This window comes from Dendrobates tinctorius, unplaced genomic scaffold (genome assembly GCF_039654945.1).
Source record: "Dendrobates tinctorius isolate UK_male_01 unplaced genomic scaffold, ASM3965494v1 ptg000214l, whole genome shotgun sequence".
Lineage (NCBI taxonomy): Eukaryota > Metazoa > Chordata > Amphibia > Anura > Dendrobatidae > Dendrobates > Dendrobates tinctorius.
Window position 1 is genome coordinate 2,557,175 of NW_027361881.1, and position 17,088 is coordinate 2,574,262.

The following is a 17,088-nucleotide window of genomic DNA, read 5'->3' on the forward strand; positions in this document are numbered from 1 at the left end:
CTGTATGGGGGCTCGTTATACTCACAGGCTGGGCTTATAATAAGCCCCCCGCTTTAAGAATAATAAGCCCCTACCTCCCCATCAGCCCCCCCGAACAGCATCTGTTATGTGATGGAGTTCATAACACTAAACACTAATAGTTAGTATAATAAGTCCCCCGCCCTGTCCTCCCTCCACCACCCCTTCAGTTCCCACCCTGCCCCCATCCTCTCACATTCACCCCACAGTGACCATTACATACCTGAATATAGTAAACCTAATACATTTTGGCCACGGTCTGATGAAGTTTGCAGGCAGGTGGTTTATGGATGGCACCGGCAATGTCTGATCCAAGTGCTGCAGGCGCAGAGCATATGGTGAGGTCTGACATGGCCGGGCAGTGTAGTGTGGGCACTAGGACCCAGGGGAGCTCCAGCGTGCATGAACTAGAGCACACAGAAAGCCTGCAGCATGGACAGCCCAGCAGGTCAGAAACATCAGCCTAGCTCTGGCAGCACAAGACTCTGCCCAGAGACTCTGCTAGTCAGCATCTCAGGAAGATAGGAGAACAGGCAATCTGCCGGGGTCTCCCTGAGTGGCTACCTGAGGACAGAAATGGCTGTTACTGAGTGGGCCCCTTCTGCCCCCCCCCCCAATAGCTACGCTACTGACCCAAAGTGTTAGTGTAATTATGCTGTAACCCAAGTGTCAGTGTCATTATCTACTGTTTGGAGAAGGGAAAAGTAAGCATATACTGAAAGGAACTCCCTGCCTACAGTGAAGCATGGCGGGGGGCTTGGTGATGTCTACAGTGAAGCATAGTGGGAGCTTATTGATTCCTACAGTGATGCATGGTGGTGGCTTGGTGATGCTTATAGTGTAGCACAGTGGCAGTTGCTGGGTAATACAGTGGCTGTTACCAGCTAGTACAGTGGCTCAGCAGTTAGCACTGGAATGATTGGTTCAACTCTGACCAACAATAATGAGATTCCACCTCTCAGGAACACTTCAGAAATTAAAATCAATTAACTGATTGGATGCCTTGGGCGTCTAGCTTTCTCTTTCATGATCTTGCCATTGCTGCTGGTAGTCATAGTGATACCCTACCTATAAATAATCTCCTGGGCAGCATGGTGGCTCAGTGGTTAGTAGTGTTGTTGAAGTCATGGGTTCAGCTTGGACAGAGCATGCTGAGATTCCACCTCTCAGGCACACTAATAATTGAAGTGAGCGGCTGCCATGGGAACTAGTTTCTCTCCTCACACCCTTCTCATAGGTGTTGGAAGTCATTTTCATCACTTAGCCAGTGAGCAGCTCTTGGACAGCACGGTGGCTGGGTGGTTATGTTGGCAGTGGATTCATCTGTGTACAGTCCAGCTGTTCAACAATGGGTTACTGGTTCAAATCTAACCAAGGACAATCATTCTCCAGACTGGATACAACTTCTCACAGGCTCCGCTGTGTAACTTTTGCATAACCCTAATCCAGAATTCTTCATCACGAAGTCCCGAATTCCCGTCCCCACTGCAGTGTGTGACCGACAAGAAATCAGAGCCGGGGGTCTCAGACAAATGTTTATTATTTATAATTCAGAAACAATAATAAATACAAAAACACAACGTTTTCACCCCCCCCCCGAGATCCAGTGTAACAGACCCGCCACTGGCCAGACCCGCATCCCACCACAACTCCTGCGCATAGGGCCGAGAAGCCCCCACAACAATGCTGATCTATAGACAGGAGTGGGGGGACCGGGGCCGGTCCTGGCACTTCTAGGACCCAACTGTGTGGCCTTTATAGAGGTTATTCCAGTGGTCTCTAACTTGGGGCAGAAGTACAAGTCCCAGCATTCCCTGAGAGAAGCCGGAGCATGATGGGAGTCATACTTTTCACTGCTAGAGAGACACAGTTTGGAGTTATTCCATAGACAGAAGTTGGGGAAGACTTTAAAGTGTAACCTCATTTTAAAAAGTTTCTGATTGGTGGGGTCCGGATGCAGAGACCCCCACTGATCGCTAAAAAGGAGGAGCAGAAACGCTCGCTCGAGCAATGATCTCCTCCGAAACTGAAGGCGGACCATAGACCATAGAAGGCTAAGCCCATCGTCAGGTTGATTGCCTCTACTCCGATCGTTTATTGATCAGTGGGGGTCTCCAAAACAAGAACCCCCCCCCATCCTTATGGAGGGTCAGTGACCGCGTGGGGGGATATTTTGTGGAATCAATGTAGACCGTCCCCCAGCTGCCAGAAAGAACTGCTCCCCCTACAGGCATTACACAGAGTAACCCCGACTATGCCACACCACTAACAATGTGCATGATGGAGCGAGACCTCGGAGAACATTCACTACGACATGAACATGATGGCGGCAAGCACATGACGAAAACAGACAAAAAGGACTTGGTAACAATTCACAGCTCACATGGGGTTAATGATGGCCTCAGCCTCATATTAAAAGAAGATTCAGAACCCACAGGAGCAGAATGGGGCCACAGCACAGAGATCAGCCCCGACCAGCCATAATAATGCACAGGAGGCGGCCACTGCACCGACATCGAGGGGCTGCCTCCTCCGCTCTGGTGATACTTGGTCCATATGGAGATGCCACAGCTGGCGATACTTGGGGCTCACTACCCTAGACTTATAGGAGCCCCCGCGAATGGCTCCGCTATGGAGGAAACAGCAGATGGATCAGCTACGGGTGGGCAATGCAGATGGTCTATTATAGGAGGGGCACCATGAGGATGGCTCAGTTATGGGGGGCACTTGTGGATGGTCTATTATAGGAGGGGCACCATGTGGATGGCTCAGTTATGGGGGGCACTTGTGGATGGTCTATTATAGGAGGGGCACCATGAGGATGGCTCAGTTATGGGGGGCACTTGTGGATGGTCTATTATAGGAGGGGCACCATGTGGATGGCTCAGTTATGGGGGGCACTTGTGGATGGTCTATTATAGGAGGGGCACCATGAGGATGGCTCAGTTATGGGGGCACTTGTGGATGGTCTATTATAGGAGGGGCACCATGTGGATGGCTCAGTTATGGGGGGCACTTGTGGATGGTCTATTATAGGAGGGGCACCATGAGGATGGCTCAGTTATGGGGGCACTTGTGGATGGTCTATTATAGGAGGGGCACCATGTGGATGGCTCAGTTATGGGGGGGCACTTGTGGATGGTCTATTATAGGAGGGGCACCATGTGGATGGCTCAGTTATGGGGGGGCACTTGTGGATGGTCTATTATAGGAGGGGCACCATGTGGATGGCTCAGTTATGGGGGGGCACTTGTGGATGGTCTATTATAGGAGGGGCACCATGTGGATGGCTCAGTTATGGGGGGCACTTGTGGATGGTCTATTATAGGAGGGGCACCATGAGGATGGCTCAGTTATGGGGGCACTTGTGGATGGTCTATTATAGGAGGGGCACCATGAGGATGGCTCAGTTATGGGGGCACTTGTGGATGGTCTATTATAGGAGGGGCACCATGTGGATGGCTCAGTTATGGGGGGCACTTGTGGATGGTCTATTATAGGAGGGGCACCATGTGGATGGCTCAGTTATGGGGGCACTTGCAGATAGTCTATTATAGGAGGGGCACCATGTGGGTGGCTCAGTTATGGGGGGCACTTGCAGATGGTCTATTATAGAAGGGGCACCATGTGGATGGCTCAGTTATGGGGGGCACTTGCAGATGGTCTATTATAGAAGGGGCACCATGTGGGTGGCTCACTTTTGGGGGGCACTTGTGGATGGTCTATTATAGGAAGGGCACCATGTGGATGGCTTAGTTATGGGGGCACTTGCGGGTGGTCTATTCTAGGAGGGGCACCATGTGGATGGCTCAATTATGGGGGGCACTTGTGGATGGTCTATTATAGGAAGAGCACCATGTGGATGGCTCAATTATGGGGGGCACTTGTGGATGGTCTATTATAGGAAGAGCACCATGTGGATGGCTCAGCTATGGGGGCACTTGTGGATGGTCTATTATAGGAGGGGCACCATGTGGATGGCTTAGTTATGGGGGGCACTTGTGGATGGTCTATTATAGGAGGGGCACCATGTGGATGGCTCAGTTATGGGGGCACTTGTGGATGGTCTATTATAGGAGGGGCACCATGTGGATGGCTTAGTTATGGGGGGCACTTGTGGATGGTCTATTATAGGAGGGGCACCATGAGGATGGCTCAGTTATGGGGGGCACTTGCAGATGGTCTATTATAGAAGGGGCACCATGTGGATGGCTCAGTTATGGGGGGCACTTGCAGATGGTCTATTATAGGAGGGGCACCATGTGGGTGGCTCACTTTTGGGGGGCACTTGTGGATGGTCTATTATAGGAAGGGCACCATGTAGATGGCTTAGTTATGGGGGCACTTGCGGGTGGTCTATTATAGGAGGGGCACCATGTGGATGGCTCAATTATGGGGGGCACTTGTGGATGGTCTATTATAGGAAGAGCACCATGTGGATGGCTTAGTTATGGGGGCACTTGCGGATAGTCTATTATAGGAGGGGCACCATGTGGATGGCTCAGTTGGGGGGGCACTTGCGGGTGGTCTATTATAGGAAGGGCACCATGTGGATGGTCTATTATAGGAGGGGCACCATATGGATGGCTCAGTTATGGGGGGATTGCAGATGGTCTATTATAGGAGGGGCACTATGTGGATGGCTCAATTATGGGGGGCACTTGTGGATTGTCTATTATAGGAAGGGCACCATGTGGATGGCTCAATTATGGGGGGGCACTTGTGGATGGTCTATTATAGGAGGGGCACCATGTGGATGGCTCAGTTATGGGGGGCACTTGCGAATGGTCTATTATAGGAGGGGCACCATGTGGATGGTCTATTATAGGAGGGGCACCATATGGATGGCTCAGTTATGGGGGGCTTGCAGATGGTCTATTATAGGAGGGGCACTATGTGGATGGCTCAATTATGGGGGGCACTTGTGGATGGTCTATTATAGGAAGGGCACCATGTGGATGGCTCAATTATGGGGGGGCACTTGTGGATGGTCTATTATAGGAAGGGCACCATGTGGATGGCGCAATTATGGGGGGGGCACTTGTGGATGGTCTATTATAGGAAGGGCACCATGTGGATGGCTCAATTATGGGGGGGGGCACTTGTGGATGGTCTATTATAGGAAGGGCACCATGTGGATGGCTTAGTTATGGGGGCACTTGCAGGTGGTCTATTATAGGAGGGGCACCATGTGGATGGCTCAGTTATGGGGGGCACTTGCGGGTGGTCTATTATAGGAGGGGCACCATTTGGATGGCTCAGTTATGGGGGGCTTGCAGATAGTCTATTATAGGAGGGGCACCATGTGGATGGCTCAGTTATGGGGGGCACTTGTGGATGATCTATAATAGGAGGGGCACCATGTGGGTGGCTCAGTTATGGGGGGCTTGCAGATAGTCTATTATAGGAGGGGCACCATGTGGATGGCTCAGTTATGGGGGGCACTTGTGGATGGTCTATTATAGGAGGGGCACCATGTGGATGGCTTAGTTATGGGGGGGCACTTGCGAATGGTCTATTATAGGAGGGGCACCATGTGGATGGTCTATTATAGGAGGGCACCATGTGGATGGCTCAGTTGGGGGGGCACTTGCGGGTGGTCTATTATAGGAGGGGCACCATTTGTATGGCTCAGTTGGGGGGGGCACTTGCGGATTATCTATTATAGGAGGGGCACTATGTGGATGGCTCAGTTATGGGGGGGGGGGTGTTGTGCATATCACCCCGGGATGGCTCCATTGTCAGGGGGCTCACTACTAGATGGCTCAGATATTGGGGGCATCTGCAGGTGGCTTGGTACCTGGTCCGGTCTTTGTTGGACGACCAGATTTCAGGTGTCATGTCTAATGAAGGACAGAACAGACGCAGGGATCCGATTGGCTGCTCCTAGCAGAGGATCACTGTATGGGTTTCCGTGGCTTTTTGGCCATCCTCGCTTTAACCCTTTTCGTGCCAGCAGGAGAAGCAGTGGGGGGTTGCTATAAACGACTGATCTCCCCAGCGACAGATAAGCTCTTTAAATTGCAAACGCTGCAGCAAAAAAATCCTCTCCCTGCACAGAGACGGCAAAAGCCTAAACCTGCAAACATCTGAGCGAAGCATTTAGGTCTCATCACCAGGAAATAAAACTGCGCCGTGCATCGGGCAGATCCGCCAGATTACACTCGGTTCCTCGCTGCTCCTGAGGAACAAACTTCAAACCGATACATTGTTAAATCTACGGAACGCGACAAAGTATCAGTTTGTAGTCTGTTGCTAAGCAACAAAAGAGGAGCAACTGACAAAGCAATATAAAGGGGAGGTCAGAATAAAGCGCCCGCGTCACTGAGGATCGCTTCCCGCGTCACTGAGGATCGCCACCCATATCTTGTATATGATTGTGACCAAGTATTATCGCCGGCCGCATATAGCGCCATCTCCCAAGATGCATCACTTCCACCATAGGAGGCGCTCTGACGGGGGGATTGTCGTGAAAAAAATAACCTCGAGATGCTACAATGTAGTGACTATGTGCTATTGCGGGGGGGGGGGGGGTCTAATCTGCTGCGCTGTGGTCCCCAGATAAATAAATTGCAGGCCGCGGGTTATTCCAGCCGCCGGCGCCTTCACCTTTAAAAAATAAATATATATATTCTCTATACACCCCGATAACTGGACGTGGATACCGGGCAACGAGTACTCCAGGTAATAAATATATATCTGCAGACGTCCGCTGTACGGTATATTATTATATATACTCTATAAGACTAGAAATATCTACACACCAGAGAACGGACCAATACACAACGCTCCCCGGCCACAAACCGCACTACAACACCCAGCAGGGGAGAGGACGGGGAACACCATGAAAATCTCTCCTGCTTGTAAAAAAATAGACATTTTCCCGTCTCTTCCATGATTGGCGCGGCTCTCGCCCTCCTCCCGCTACATGCACAGCACACACTTCTATCAAATACTCCGAGTAGACAAAAGACTGCTGTAAAATATAGACTCTACAGTTGTGACGGCCCCCGGCCCCCCGCCCAGGGACGCCCCACGGACGGAGAGGGCTCGCCATAGGGCAGTGGTAGGAGAAGCATGCAAGGCGCCCTCAGCTTCAATACTGGCTCACATGGACTGCGCTCCACCCCGGCAGCCGCTACTCCACCGCCGTCCGCTCAATGTAGTCCATCAGCTGCTTGAACTTCTCTAAAAGATGAAGAAGAAAATCATGGGGTTAATAGATCACTCCAGGACCTGTGATACCACAACTCCCAGCATGTCCTGACAGCAGCACAATCAGTAACGATGAAGAACTTTGCTTTGCTCTCTTTGCAATGATTTTAAAGAAGTTCTGCAGCGTCCTTTTAAGTTAATCATGTCTTATACTATAGCAGCCTCCAGAGCAGCACTCGCCCTCCGCCCGCCCCCACAGCGGCACCCGCCCTCCGCCATAGTGACTTCTATTATCCGCACTCCAACGACGCAGAATGACAGGCATGCTGGGAGTTGCAGTCACACAGCAGCCTACAATCCCGCTATAGACAGTGAGAGGCGGCCAACAACTCACCCTCGTCCAGATTCCCAATCACCGATTGTTTCTTCAGAAAATCGCTGCACAACTTCTTACTAAGCCCGAAAGCCAACATGTTATGTGTGAACGTCCTGGAGAGACAGAGATAACGAGACAGAGTGAGACATACAAGGCAAGAGCGAGGAAGAGAAACACAACGGGAGAGGGGCAGAGACAGCCAAGAAAATGAGTCAGAATCAAAGAGACAGAGGGTCGTGTAGAGAAAGATATGGAGAAAAGGAAAAAAAGACAGATGAGAGACCGTGGAAGAGACAACTGCAGACGTACCCCAGCTGTCCAAATGTGATGTTCTCGTTGAACTGCAGGCTGTCGTCTCGCTCCTCCTGCGTCATGTGATACCACTTATCTCTGAGGTGACAAATCAGAAAGACCAAAGTCAACATCAGGAGCAAAACTGCAGCTCCGAGCAGTCACAACTCACACAGGAAGATCTCTGCAGCTGAGAAAAGACAGTACAGCATCAGACCAGGAGGGGGCGCTGCACAGCACGTTAATGCAGGGCGCCAAGCAGCACCACCAATACAGGGCGCTGCCACCACTGGGCACCTCTAATGCAGGGCGCTGCTGCCACCACTGGGCGCTGCCACCACTGGGCACCGCTAATACTGGGCGCTGCCACCACTGGGCACCTCTAATGCAGGGCGCTGCCACCAATGGGCACCGCTAATACTGGGCGCTGCCACCACAGGGCACCGCTAATAATGGGCGCTGCCACCACTGGGCACCTCTAATGCAGGGCGCTGCCACCACTGGGCACCTCTAATACTGGGCGCTGCCACCACTGGGCACCTCTAATGCAGGGTGCTGCCACCACTGGGCACCTCTAATGCTGGGTGCTGACCTCACTGAGCACGGCTAATACTGGGCACCGTCACCACTGGACGCTGCCACCGCTGGGCACCGCTAATACTGGACGCTGCCACCACTGGGCACCACCATCATTGAAAAGTGCTAATATTGGGCACCGCTAATACTCAGCGCTACACGGCACTGCAAATACTGGGCACCTCTAATGCTGGGCGCTGCCACCATTGAGCACTGGTAATACTGGGCGCTGCCACCACTGGGCACCTCTAATGCAGGGCGCTACCACCAATAGGCACCGCTAATACTGGGCGCTGCCACCACTGGGCACCTCTAATGCAGGGCGCTGCCACCACTGGGCACCTCTAATGCAGGGCACTGCTACCACTAGGCACCACTAATAGTGGGCGCTACCATCATTGGAAAGTGCTAATATTGAGCACCGCTAATACTCAGCGCTACACGGCACTGCTAATACTGGGCGCTGTCATCACTGGGCACAGCTAATACTGGGCGCTGCCACCACTGGGCACCTCTAATGCAGGGCGCTGCCACCACTGGGCAGCTCTAATACTGGGCGCTGCCACCACTGAGCACCGCCAATACTGCGCACTGCCACCACTGAGCACTGGTAATACTAGGCGCTGCCACCACTGGGCGCCGCAAATACTAGGCGCTGCCACCACTGAGCACCGCCAATACTGGGCACTGCCACCACTGAGCACTGGTAATACTAGGCGCTGCCACCACTGGGCACTGCTAATACTGGGTGCTGCCACCACTGAGCAATGCTAATACTAGGCACCTCTAATACTGGGCGCTGCCACCACTGGACACCTCTAATGCTGGGCGCTGCCACCACTGGGCACCTCTAATGCTGGGCGCTGCCACCACTGGGCACCTCTAATGCTGGGCGCTGCCACCACTGGGCACCTCTAATGCTGGGCGCTGCCACCACTGGGCACCTCTAATGCTGGGTGCTGACCTCACTGAGCACCGCTAGTACTGGGCACCACCATCATTGAAAAGTGCTAATATTGGGCACCGCTAATACTCAGCGCTACACGGCACTGCAAATACTGGGCGCTGCCACCACTGGGCACCTCTAATGCTGGGTGCTGCCACCATTGAGCACTGGTAATACTGGGCGCTGCCACCACTGAGCACTGCTAATACTGGGCGCTGCCACCACTGGGCACTGCTAATACTGGGCGCAGCCACCACTGAGCACTGCTAATACTGGGCGCTCCCACCACTGGGCACCGCTAATACTGGGCGCTGCCACAACTGACCACAGCAAATACTGGGCGCAGCCACCACTGGGCACCGCTAATACTGGGCGCTGCCACCACTGGGCACCGCTAATACTGGGCGCTGCCACCACTGGGCACCGCTAATACTGGGCGCTGCCACCACTGGGCACCTTTAATACTGGGCGCTGCCACCACTGGGCACCTCTAATGCTGGGCGCTGCCACCATTGAGCACTGGTAATACTGGGCGCTGCCACCATTGAGCACTGGTAATACTGGGCGCTGCCACCACTGAGCACTGCAAATACTGGGAGCTGCCACCACTGGGCACCTCTAATGCTGGGTGCTGACACCACTGAGCACTGCTAATACTGGGCAATGCCACCACTGGGCACCGCTAATACTGGGCGCAGCCACCACTGGGCACCGCTAATACTGGGCGCAGCCACCACTGGGCACTGGTAATACTGGGCGCTGCCACCACTGGGCACCGCTAACACTGGGCACCTCTAATGCTGGGCGCTGCCACCACTGGGCACCTCTAATACTGGGCGCTGCCACCACTGGGCACCTCCAATACTGGGTACTGCCACCACTGGGAACCACCAATACTGGGCACTGCCACCACTGGGCACCTCTAATGCTGGGCGCTGCCACCACTGAGCACCGCTAATACTGGGCGCTGCCACCACTGGGAACCACCAGTACTGGGCGCTGCCACCACTGGGCACCGCATAGCACTGCAGGAAGTTTTAATCTAATTGTGGAGAAGGTGAAATGAGTCACTTCACTAATGAGCTTCTCCAGGACTCTGGGCGCCACTTTCTATATCGGGCAGCAATTTGTCAGCCTGGCAGCGGTATAATGAGGGCAGGCGATGCCGTGGCCTCCTGTACTTCTCCCAATATATTATCCCTTAGGAAAATGTCAAAAACTTCAAGAGGGTCCTGAAGCCGCGGGAGATGATGCCGCGCTGCACTGTGGGGGCTGTAATTACACCAGGCAGCTGATGGGGAGAGCAGTCATTAGGCGCCATCTTGGACTGGAGGCGTCCCCGTGTGCAGCTGCAGAACACAGGAGCTGTCACTGGCAGCCTGCGGGGAAGAGGAGAGGGGCAGGATGGTCTGAAAGTGGCATTTATCCCATCAGAGCCCCCAAAGTCCTATGTTCTGCCAGGTGGGTCGGCGTTAACCCTTCATTATCGGTGAGGCCGAAAACCAACCAAATGTAAAGCTGCAAACAGAAAGATCTCGACGAGTAGATGTCTTATAACATTCGGCCCAGGGTTCTAGAGGAAAGCCAGATACTTATCACAGCTGAGGGTTTGTAACAATTGCATCCAGACTAGACAATCCTGTGAGCCAAAATATTGCAGCAACACCGATACGTTGTATCCACAGAAATATATCACAGGCGGCAACAGATAGAAGGCACCGATCCGCAGATCCCCATCCCATAATAACACGGCCCCCCACAGATAACGAACCGCTCATTATAATTTATAAGTAACGAGAAGCAAAATCACTGGTGGCCGCGAGAAATAAAGAGTCTGCTATAATAAGAGATAGGAGACACTCTCAGTGATGTCACCGCTGATCTCTGGTGAAGGATAGGAGGCATTCTCAGTGATGTCACCGCTGATCTCTGGTGATGGATAGGAGGCATTCTCAGTGATGTCACCGCTGATCTCTGGTGATGGATAGGAGACATTCTCAGTGATGTCACCTCTGATCTCTGGTGATGGATAGGAGACATTCTCAGTGATGTCACCTCTGATCTCTGGTGATGGATAGGAGACATTCTCAGTGATGTCACCTCTGATCTCTGGTGATGGATAGGAGGCACTCTCAGTGATGTCACCTCTGATCTCTGGTGATGGATAGGAGACATTCTCAGTGATGTCACCGCTGATCTCTGGTGATGGATAGGAGGCACTCTCAGTGATGTCACCTCTGATCTCTGGTGATGGATAGGAGACATTCTCAGTGATGTCACCGCTGATCTCTGGTGATGGATAGGAGGCACTCTCAGTGATGTCACCTCTGATCTCTGGTGATGGATAGGAGGCACTCTCAGTGATGTCACCTCTGATCTCTGGTGATGGATAGGAGGCATCCTCAGTGATGTCACCTCTGATCTCTAGTGATGGATAGGAGGCATTCTCAGTGATGTCACCTCTGATCTCTGGTGAAGGATAGGAGACATTCTCAGTGATGTCACCTCTGATCTCTGGTGATGGATAGGAGGCATTCTCAGTGATGTCACCGCTGATCTCTGGTGATGGATAGGAGACATTCTCAGTGATGTCACCTCTGATCTCTAGTGATGGATAGGAGGCATTCTCAGTGATGTCACCGCTGATCTCCGGTTACGGATATTAGACATTCTCAGTGATGTCACCTCTGATCTCTAGTGATGGATAAGAGGCATTCTCAGTGATGTCACCTCTGATCTCTGGTGATGGATAGGAGACATTCTCAGTGATGTTACCTCTGATCTCTAGTGATGGATAGGAGGCATTCTCAGTGATGTCACCGCTGATCTCCGGTTATGGATAGGAGGCATTCTCAGTGATGTCACCTCTGATCTCTAGTGATGGATAGGAGACATTCTCAGTGATGTCACCTCTGATCTCTGGTGATGGATAGGAGGCATTCTCAGTGATGTCACCTCTGATCTCTGGTGATGGATAGGAAGCATTCTCAGTGATGTCACCGTTGATCTCTGGTGATGGATAGGAGGCATTCTCAGTGATGTCACCGCTGATCTCTAGTGATGGATAGGAGGCATTCTCAGTGATGTCACCTCTGATCTCTGGTGATGGATAGGAGGCATTCTCAGTGATGTCACCGTTGATCTCTGGTGATGGATAGGAGGCATTCTCAGTGATGTCACCGCTGATCTCTAGTGATGGATAGGAGGCATTCTCAGTGATGTCACCTCTGATCTCTGGTGATGGATAGGAGGCATTCTCAGTGATGTCACCGTTGATCTCTGGTGATGGATAGGAGACATTCTCAGTGATGTCACCGCTGATCTCTGGTGATGGATAGGAGGCATTCTCAGTGATGTCACCGCTGATCTCTGGTGATGGATAGGAGGCATTCTCAGTGATGTCACCGTTGATCTCTGGTGATGGATAGGAGGCATTCTCAGTGATGTCACCGTTGATCTCTGGTGATGGATAGGAGACATTCTCAGTGATGTCACCGTTGATCTCTAGTGATGGATAGGAGGCATTCTCAGTGATGTCACCTCTGATCTCTAGTGATGGATAGGAGGCATTCTCAGTGATGTCACCTCTGATCTCTGGTGATGGATAGGAGGCACTCTCAGTGATGTCACCTCTGATCTCTAGTGATGGATAGGAGGCATTCTCAGTGATGTCACCTCTGATCTCTGGTGATGGATAGGAGGCATTCTCAGTGATGTCACCGTTGATCTCTGGTGATGGATAGGAGGCATTCTCAGTGATGTCACCTCTGATCTCTAGTGATGGATAGGAGGCATTCTCAGTGATGTCACCTCTGATCTCTGGTGATGGATAGGAGGCATTCTCAGTGATGTCACCGTTGATCTCTGGTGATGGATAGGAGGCATTCTCAGTGATGTCACCTCTGATCTCTAGTGATGGATAGGAGACATTCTCAGTGATGTCACCGCTGATCTCTGGTGATGGATAGGAGACATTCTCAGTGATGTCACCTCTGATCTCTGGTGATGGATAGGAGGCATTCTCAGTGATGTCACCTCTGATCTCTAGTGATGGATAGGAGGCATTCTCAGTGATGTCACCTCTGATCTCTGGTGATGGATAGGAGGCATTCTCAGTGATGTCACCGCTGATCTCTGGTGATGGATAGGAGGCATTCTCAGTGATGTCACCTCTGATCTCTGGTGATGGATAGGAGGCATTCTCAGTGATGTCACATCTGATCTCTGGTGATGGATAGGAGACATTCTCAGTGATGTCACCGCTGATCTCTGGTGATGGATAGGAGGCATTCTCAGTGATGTCACCTCTGATCTCTAGTGATGGATAGGAGGCATTCTCAGTGATGTCACCTCTGATCTCTGGTGATGGATAGGAGGCATTCTCAGTGATGTCACCGCTGATCTCTGGTGATGGATAGGAGGCATTCTCAGTGATGTCACCTCTGATCTCTGGTGATGGATAGGAGGCATTCTCAGTGATGTCACATCTGATCTCTGGTGATGGATAGGAGACATTCTCAGTGATGTCACCGCTGATCTCTGGTGATGGATAGGAGGCATTCTCAGTGATGTCACCTCTGATCTCTGGTGATGGATAGGAGGCATTCTCAGTGATGTCACCGCTGATCTCTGGTGATGGATAGGCGGCCCTCTCAGTGATGTAACCGCTGATCTCTATTCTCCCTTCCCCAGATATAACCCATAAATATAAACTCGGACATAAACTATTACAAGTCATAAAACATATGACAAACCTCTCTTCCTCTTCTTCCCCTCCGTTCCCTCTGGAGCAGCAGCAGAAATAAGGTTAGCAAAGATTAGAGGTTAAAGGTAATAGCACAGAGAAGAGTTAGAGAATGACATCACTACAAGCAGGAGGGGGGCTATGACATCATGAATCACTCCGGGGATAATGGACAGATGGGATTATAGGACTGGTGAATAGATGATGTCTGACCCCGGTGTAACCTGTGATCTACCCCCACTTCTCTGTCGACACCAGGGGGGGGGGCATTACCGCTGTCAGACACTTCTTTTGCGCCATTACAGCCACCGCAGATGGCAGCGCGGCTTGTAAAACACCTGGCGCCGGTCAATGCTGCTGTGATCTCCGGGGACGGCAAGAAGCCAATTACAGGAGAAAGTCAACATGTTTATAGAAGCGTCGTCTGCGGATTGTGCCTCGTTATGTCAGGAGGCGACTGGAGGGGCAATCAGGGGGTGACAACACCGTCTGAGGGGGAAATGGACAGAAATCTTTGGGGAGGTCAGTTTAACCCTTCACATACAGAAAACCTCTTACCTGGTCGTGGGCGATCGCTTCCTCCTCTCGCAATGTACAGCGTCGAAAAATGCAGCGTTCCAAAACCGCAGCGAGTGCCTGTGACGGCAACAACAAGTACCAGCAATGCGTCAGATTATAAAAACCCAAGAGAGAGGAGACAAAGCACAAATAGGGTCTTATCTGGGTAATAATACAGAAGGATATGCAGGATTGTGCCCCCCTGGGTGGGCCGTGTTCACACCTATAAGGCTGCGGCAGACCCACGAGGAGAGAAATACATAGAAGCGGAGATACCAATGTGTCATTCTGCGCTGCCGTGGAGAGAGAGGGAAGGAGGCCGATCCAATGTCAGGGGGTTCATTTCTCCAACACGTTTCAAAGTCTAAAACTTTAGGATTGTGGATTGTCCTGGGGAAGTTTTATACTTCGAAACGCGTTGGAGAATAAAACCCCGACATCGGATCGGCCTCCTTCCCTCTCTCCCCACGGCAGCGCAGAATGACAGATCGGTTCTCAGATTATAAAAAAAGATTTATTTTCAACATTAAATCTGAAAATGCGGCTAAAGCGTAAAATAAAAGCAAGTACAAAAAAAACGTGAAGAACTGTCCTGCTGCGGACGGCATCATACAGACCATACCACCCATATAAAGTGCCGGAAACCTCAACAACCAGTCAGGAAAAAGCCTCCAGTAATCTGCCTGATCAGCTGTATAATTCCGATAGTCTGGCATCACCCGGCAGTTTGGAATACTCTGACTATTATTCCGGAAGATTCTGGATCAGAGGGATAATAACCCCCTTCCCAGCACGGCGCTCCTTCGTGGTTTTCGTTGCAGCGTCTTACCATATCGGCTGCTGCTTCAGGTGTGAGTACAGGTAATTCTTCTCTCCTTTCTTCTCCTCTGGACTCTGCAGCGGAACTGAGAATAGAGCACAAATGTGATATACCGGTAACGTCCGGGGGGTGGGCATTATAACCAGGGGGCCACAGCTCAGGGGCCACAGCTCAGGGGCACTCACTGTCATCAGGCGGCTTCTCCCTCGACGGCTCATCTCCCTGCCTGGCGAACAAGTAGTAACAGAGGAGTTAGTGTCCGTCCCTGCAGACCACGCGCCACCACGTCCAGTATCTCTGCTGGCTGTCTGGGAGTCCTGACAATCTGATGGGCAGCGCACAGCCCTCGTCCCGTCATGCGGTTTTGTTACAATGTATCACTCTGGAGCACAGGATGATTGTGACACCTTCTGGGACAGATACTATTGTAACAAACTCTCGTGTAATCAGGATGTCCACATTCACTGACAGCAAGCAGAGATTATGGCTGACAAGTTAAACAGTCTCTTATTAAAGATAGAGAATATTTCATTGCATCTTCACTACAAAGGTTTCCAGGCATGCTGAGACCTGTAGTGCTTCTGCCCCGCACAGGCCTATAATATGTAATGACAGCCCCGCACGTTACTCACTCGTTCTTTTTGGAGAGGGGGGCTTTTAGTTTGCTCTCCAGACCCCCGAAAAAGCCCTTCATGTTCTCGGTGGTGACGGACGTTGTCCTCAGCAGCCGCTCCACGTTGTCCTTCTTCTCGGCGAGCCAGCTGTTGGCGGACTTCAGATAACCGTCGATGCTGCCGGTGCTCACCGGCTTCTCCCGGGAGTCCGTCGGGGACACGTGCGGTTTACCTGGAGACCGCGACACTTCCGTTATTCTGTAGCCATTGCTCCCAGTCCTTCGCCGCATCGCCCCGGTACTGGGTGGACACCCCGGCAGCGGCCCCAGCTCATCACTCACCAACATAATAGTAGGTGAAGCACATGGTCATCAGGTTCTTGGCCGGACCGAAGTCATCCATCTGGTAGCACCTAGAGAAAGAAGAATCAGAGGAAGGGAACCAACGGCAATGATGGCGTCGAGCGGCCGCGGTGTGAATACATACTCAAAGAGGACGACCGCGAAGGACTGCACCAGGCGGTAGAACGTCTGCTCCGACACACATTTGGAATTGCAGCGCTGCGGAGACAAAAGGGTTAATCACGTAGGAGCCCGTATACGTGTGACATCACCGTCGTCTCACCGGGTGACGAGAGTTAGTAATAATTGGAGAGCCTCATCGAGTGGATCACAACCCCCATTGGACACCTCCATAGACTATTGCTTCTTTGCACAGATAAGCGGCGCCACAGAGGACAAAGATACAAAATGAGCGCAAGAGAGAGGCGCGGGGGACTATCTAATCCGGGGGCGTCACCTGAGCGCTGACGAACCGCGCAAACCACTCTCGTCCTTTCCCGTTTTCAGTGCTGCAGAGCTCCCCGAACCGAGCCTTCTCCTCCTGGTCCACGTCCTCCCTGGAGGGAAAGAAGACACGGCCAAAACTGAGACACGGGACGGGGCGCGGAATCCCCAAAACACCCCACCAGGGACGCCATGTGCCCAGAGG

At 52.1% G+C, this 17,088-nt stretch overlaps 1 protein-coding gene across 3 annotated transcripts in view; it reads right to left on the reverse strand.

Moving 5' to 3' along the window:
• Positions 1 to 1,540: 1,540 nt before the first annotated feature.
• Positions 1,541 to 17,088, reverse strand: part of KIAA0513 (KIAA0513 ortholog) — a 37,469-nt gene continuing 21,921 nt past the window's right edge. For 2 of the 3 annotated variants that reach the window (XM_073554909.1, XM_073554910.1), the window contains exons 3-13: positions 16,897 to 16,996; positions 16,585 to 16,658; positions 16,440 to 16,510; positions 16,117 to 16,330; positions 15,670 to 15,710; positions 15,494 to 15,569; positions 14,665 to 14,742; positions 14,117 to 14,146; positions 7,859 to 7,939; positions 7,568 to 7,662; positions 1,541 to 7,206 (exon numbers count right to left, since the gene is read on the reverse strand). In XM_073554909.1, coding sequence (XP_073411010.1) covers positions 7,157 to 7,206; positions 7,568 to 7,662; positions 7,859 to 7,939; positions 14,117 to 14,146; positions 14,665 to 14,742; positions 15,494 to 15,569; positions 15,670 to 15,710; positions 16,117 to 16,330; positions 16,440 to 16,510; positions 16,585 to 16,658; positions 16,897 to 16,996 — 910 coding nt within the window. In that variant the 3' untranslated portion in view covers positions 1,541 to 7,156. The remainder of the gene's footprint in view (positions 7,207 to 7,567; positions 7,663 to 7,858; positions 7,940 to 14,116; positions 14,147 to 14,664; positions 14,743 to 15,493; positions 15,570 to 15,669; positions 15,711 to 16,116; positions 16,331 to 16,439; positions 16,511 to 16,584; positions 16,659 to 16,896; positions 16,997 to 17,088) is intronic. The other variant, XM_073554911.1, reaches the window with a different exon arrangement.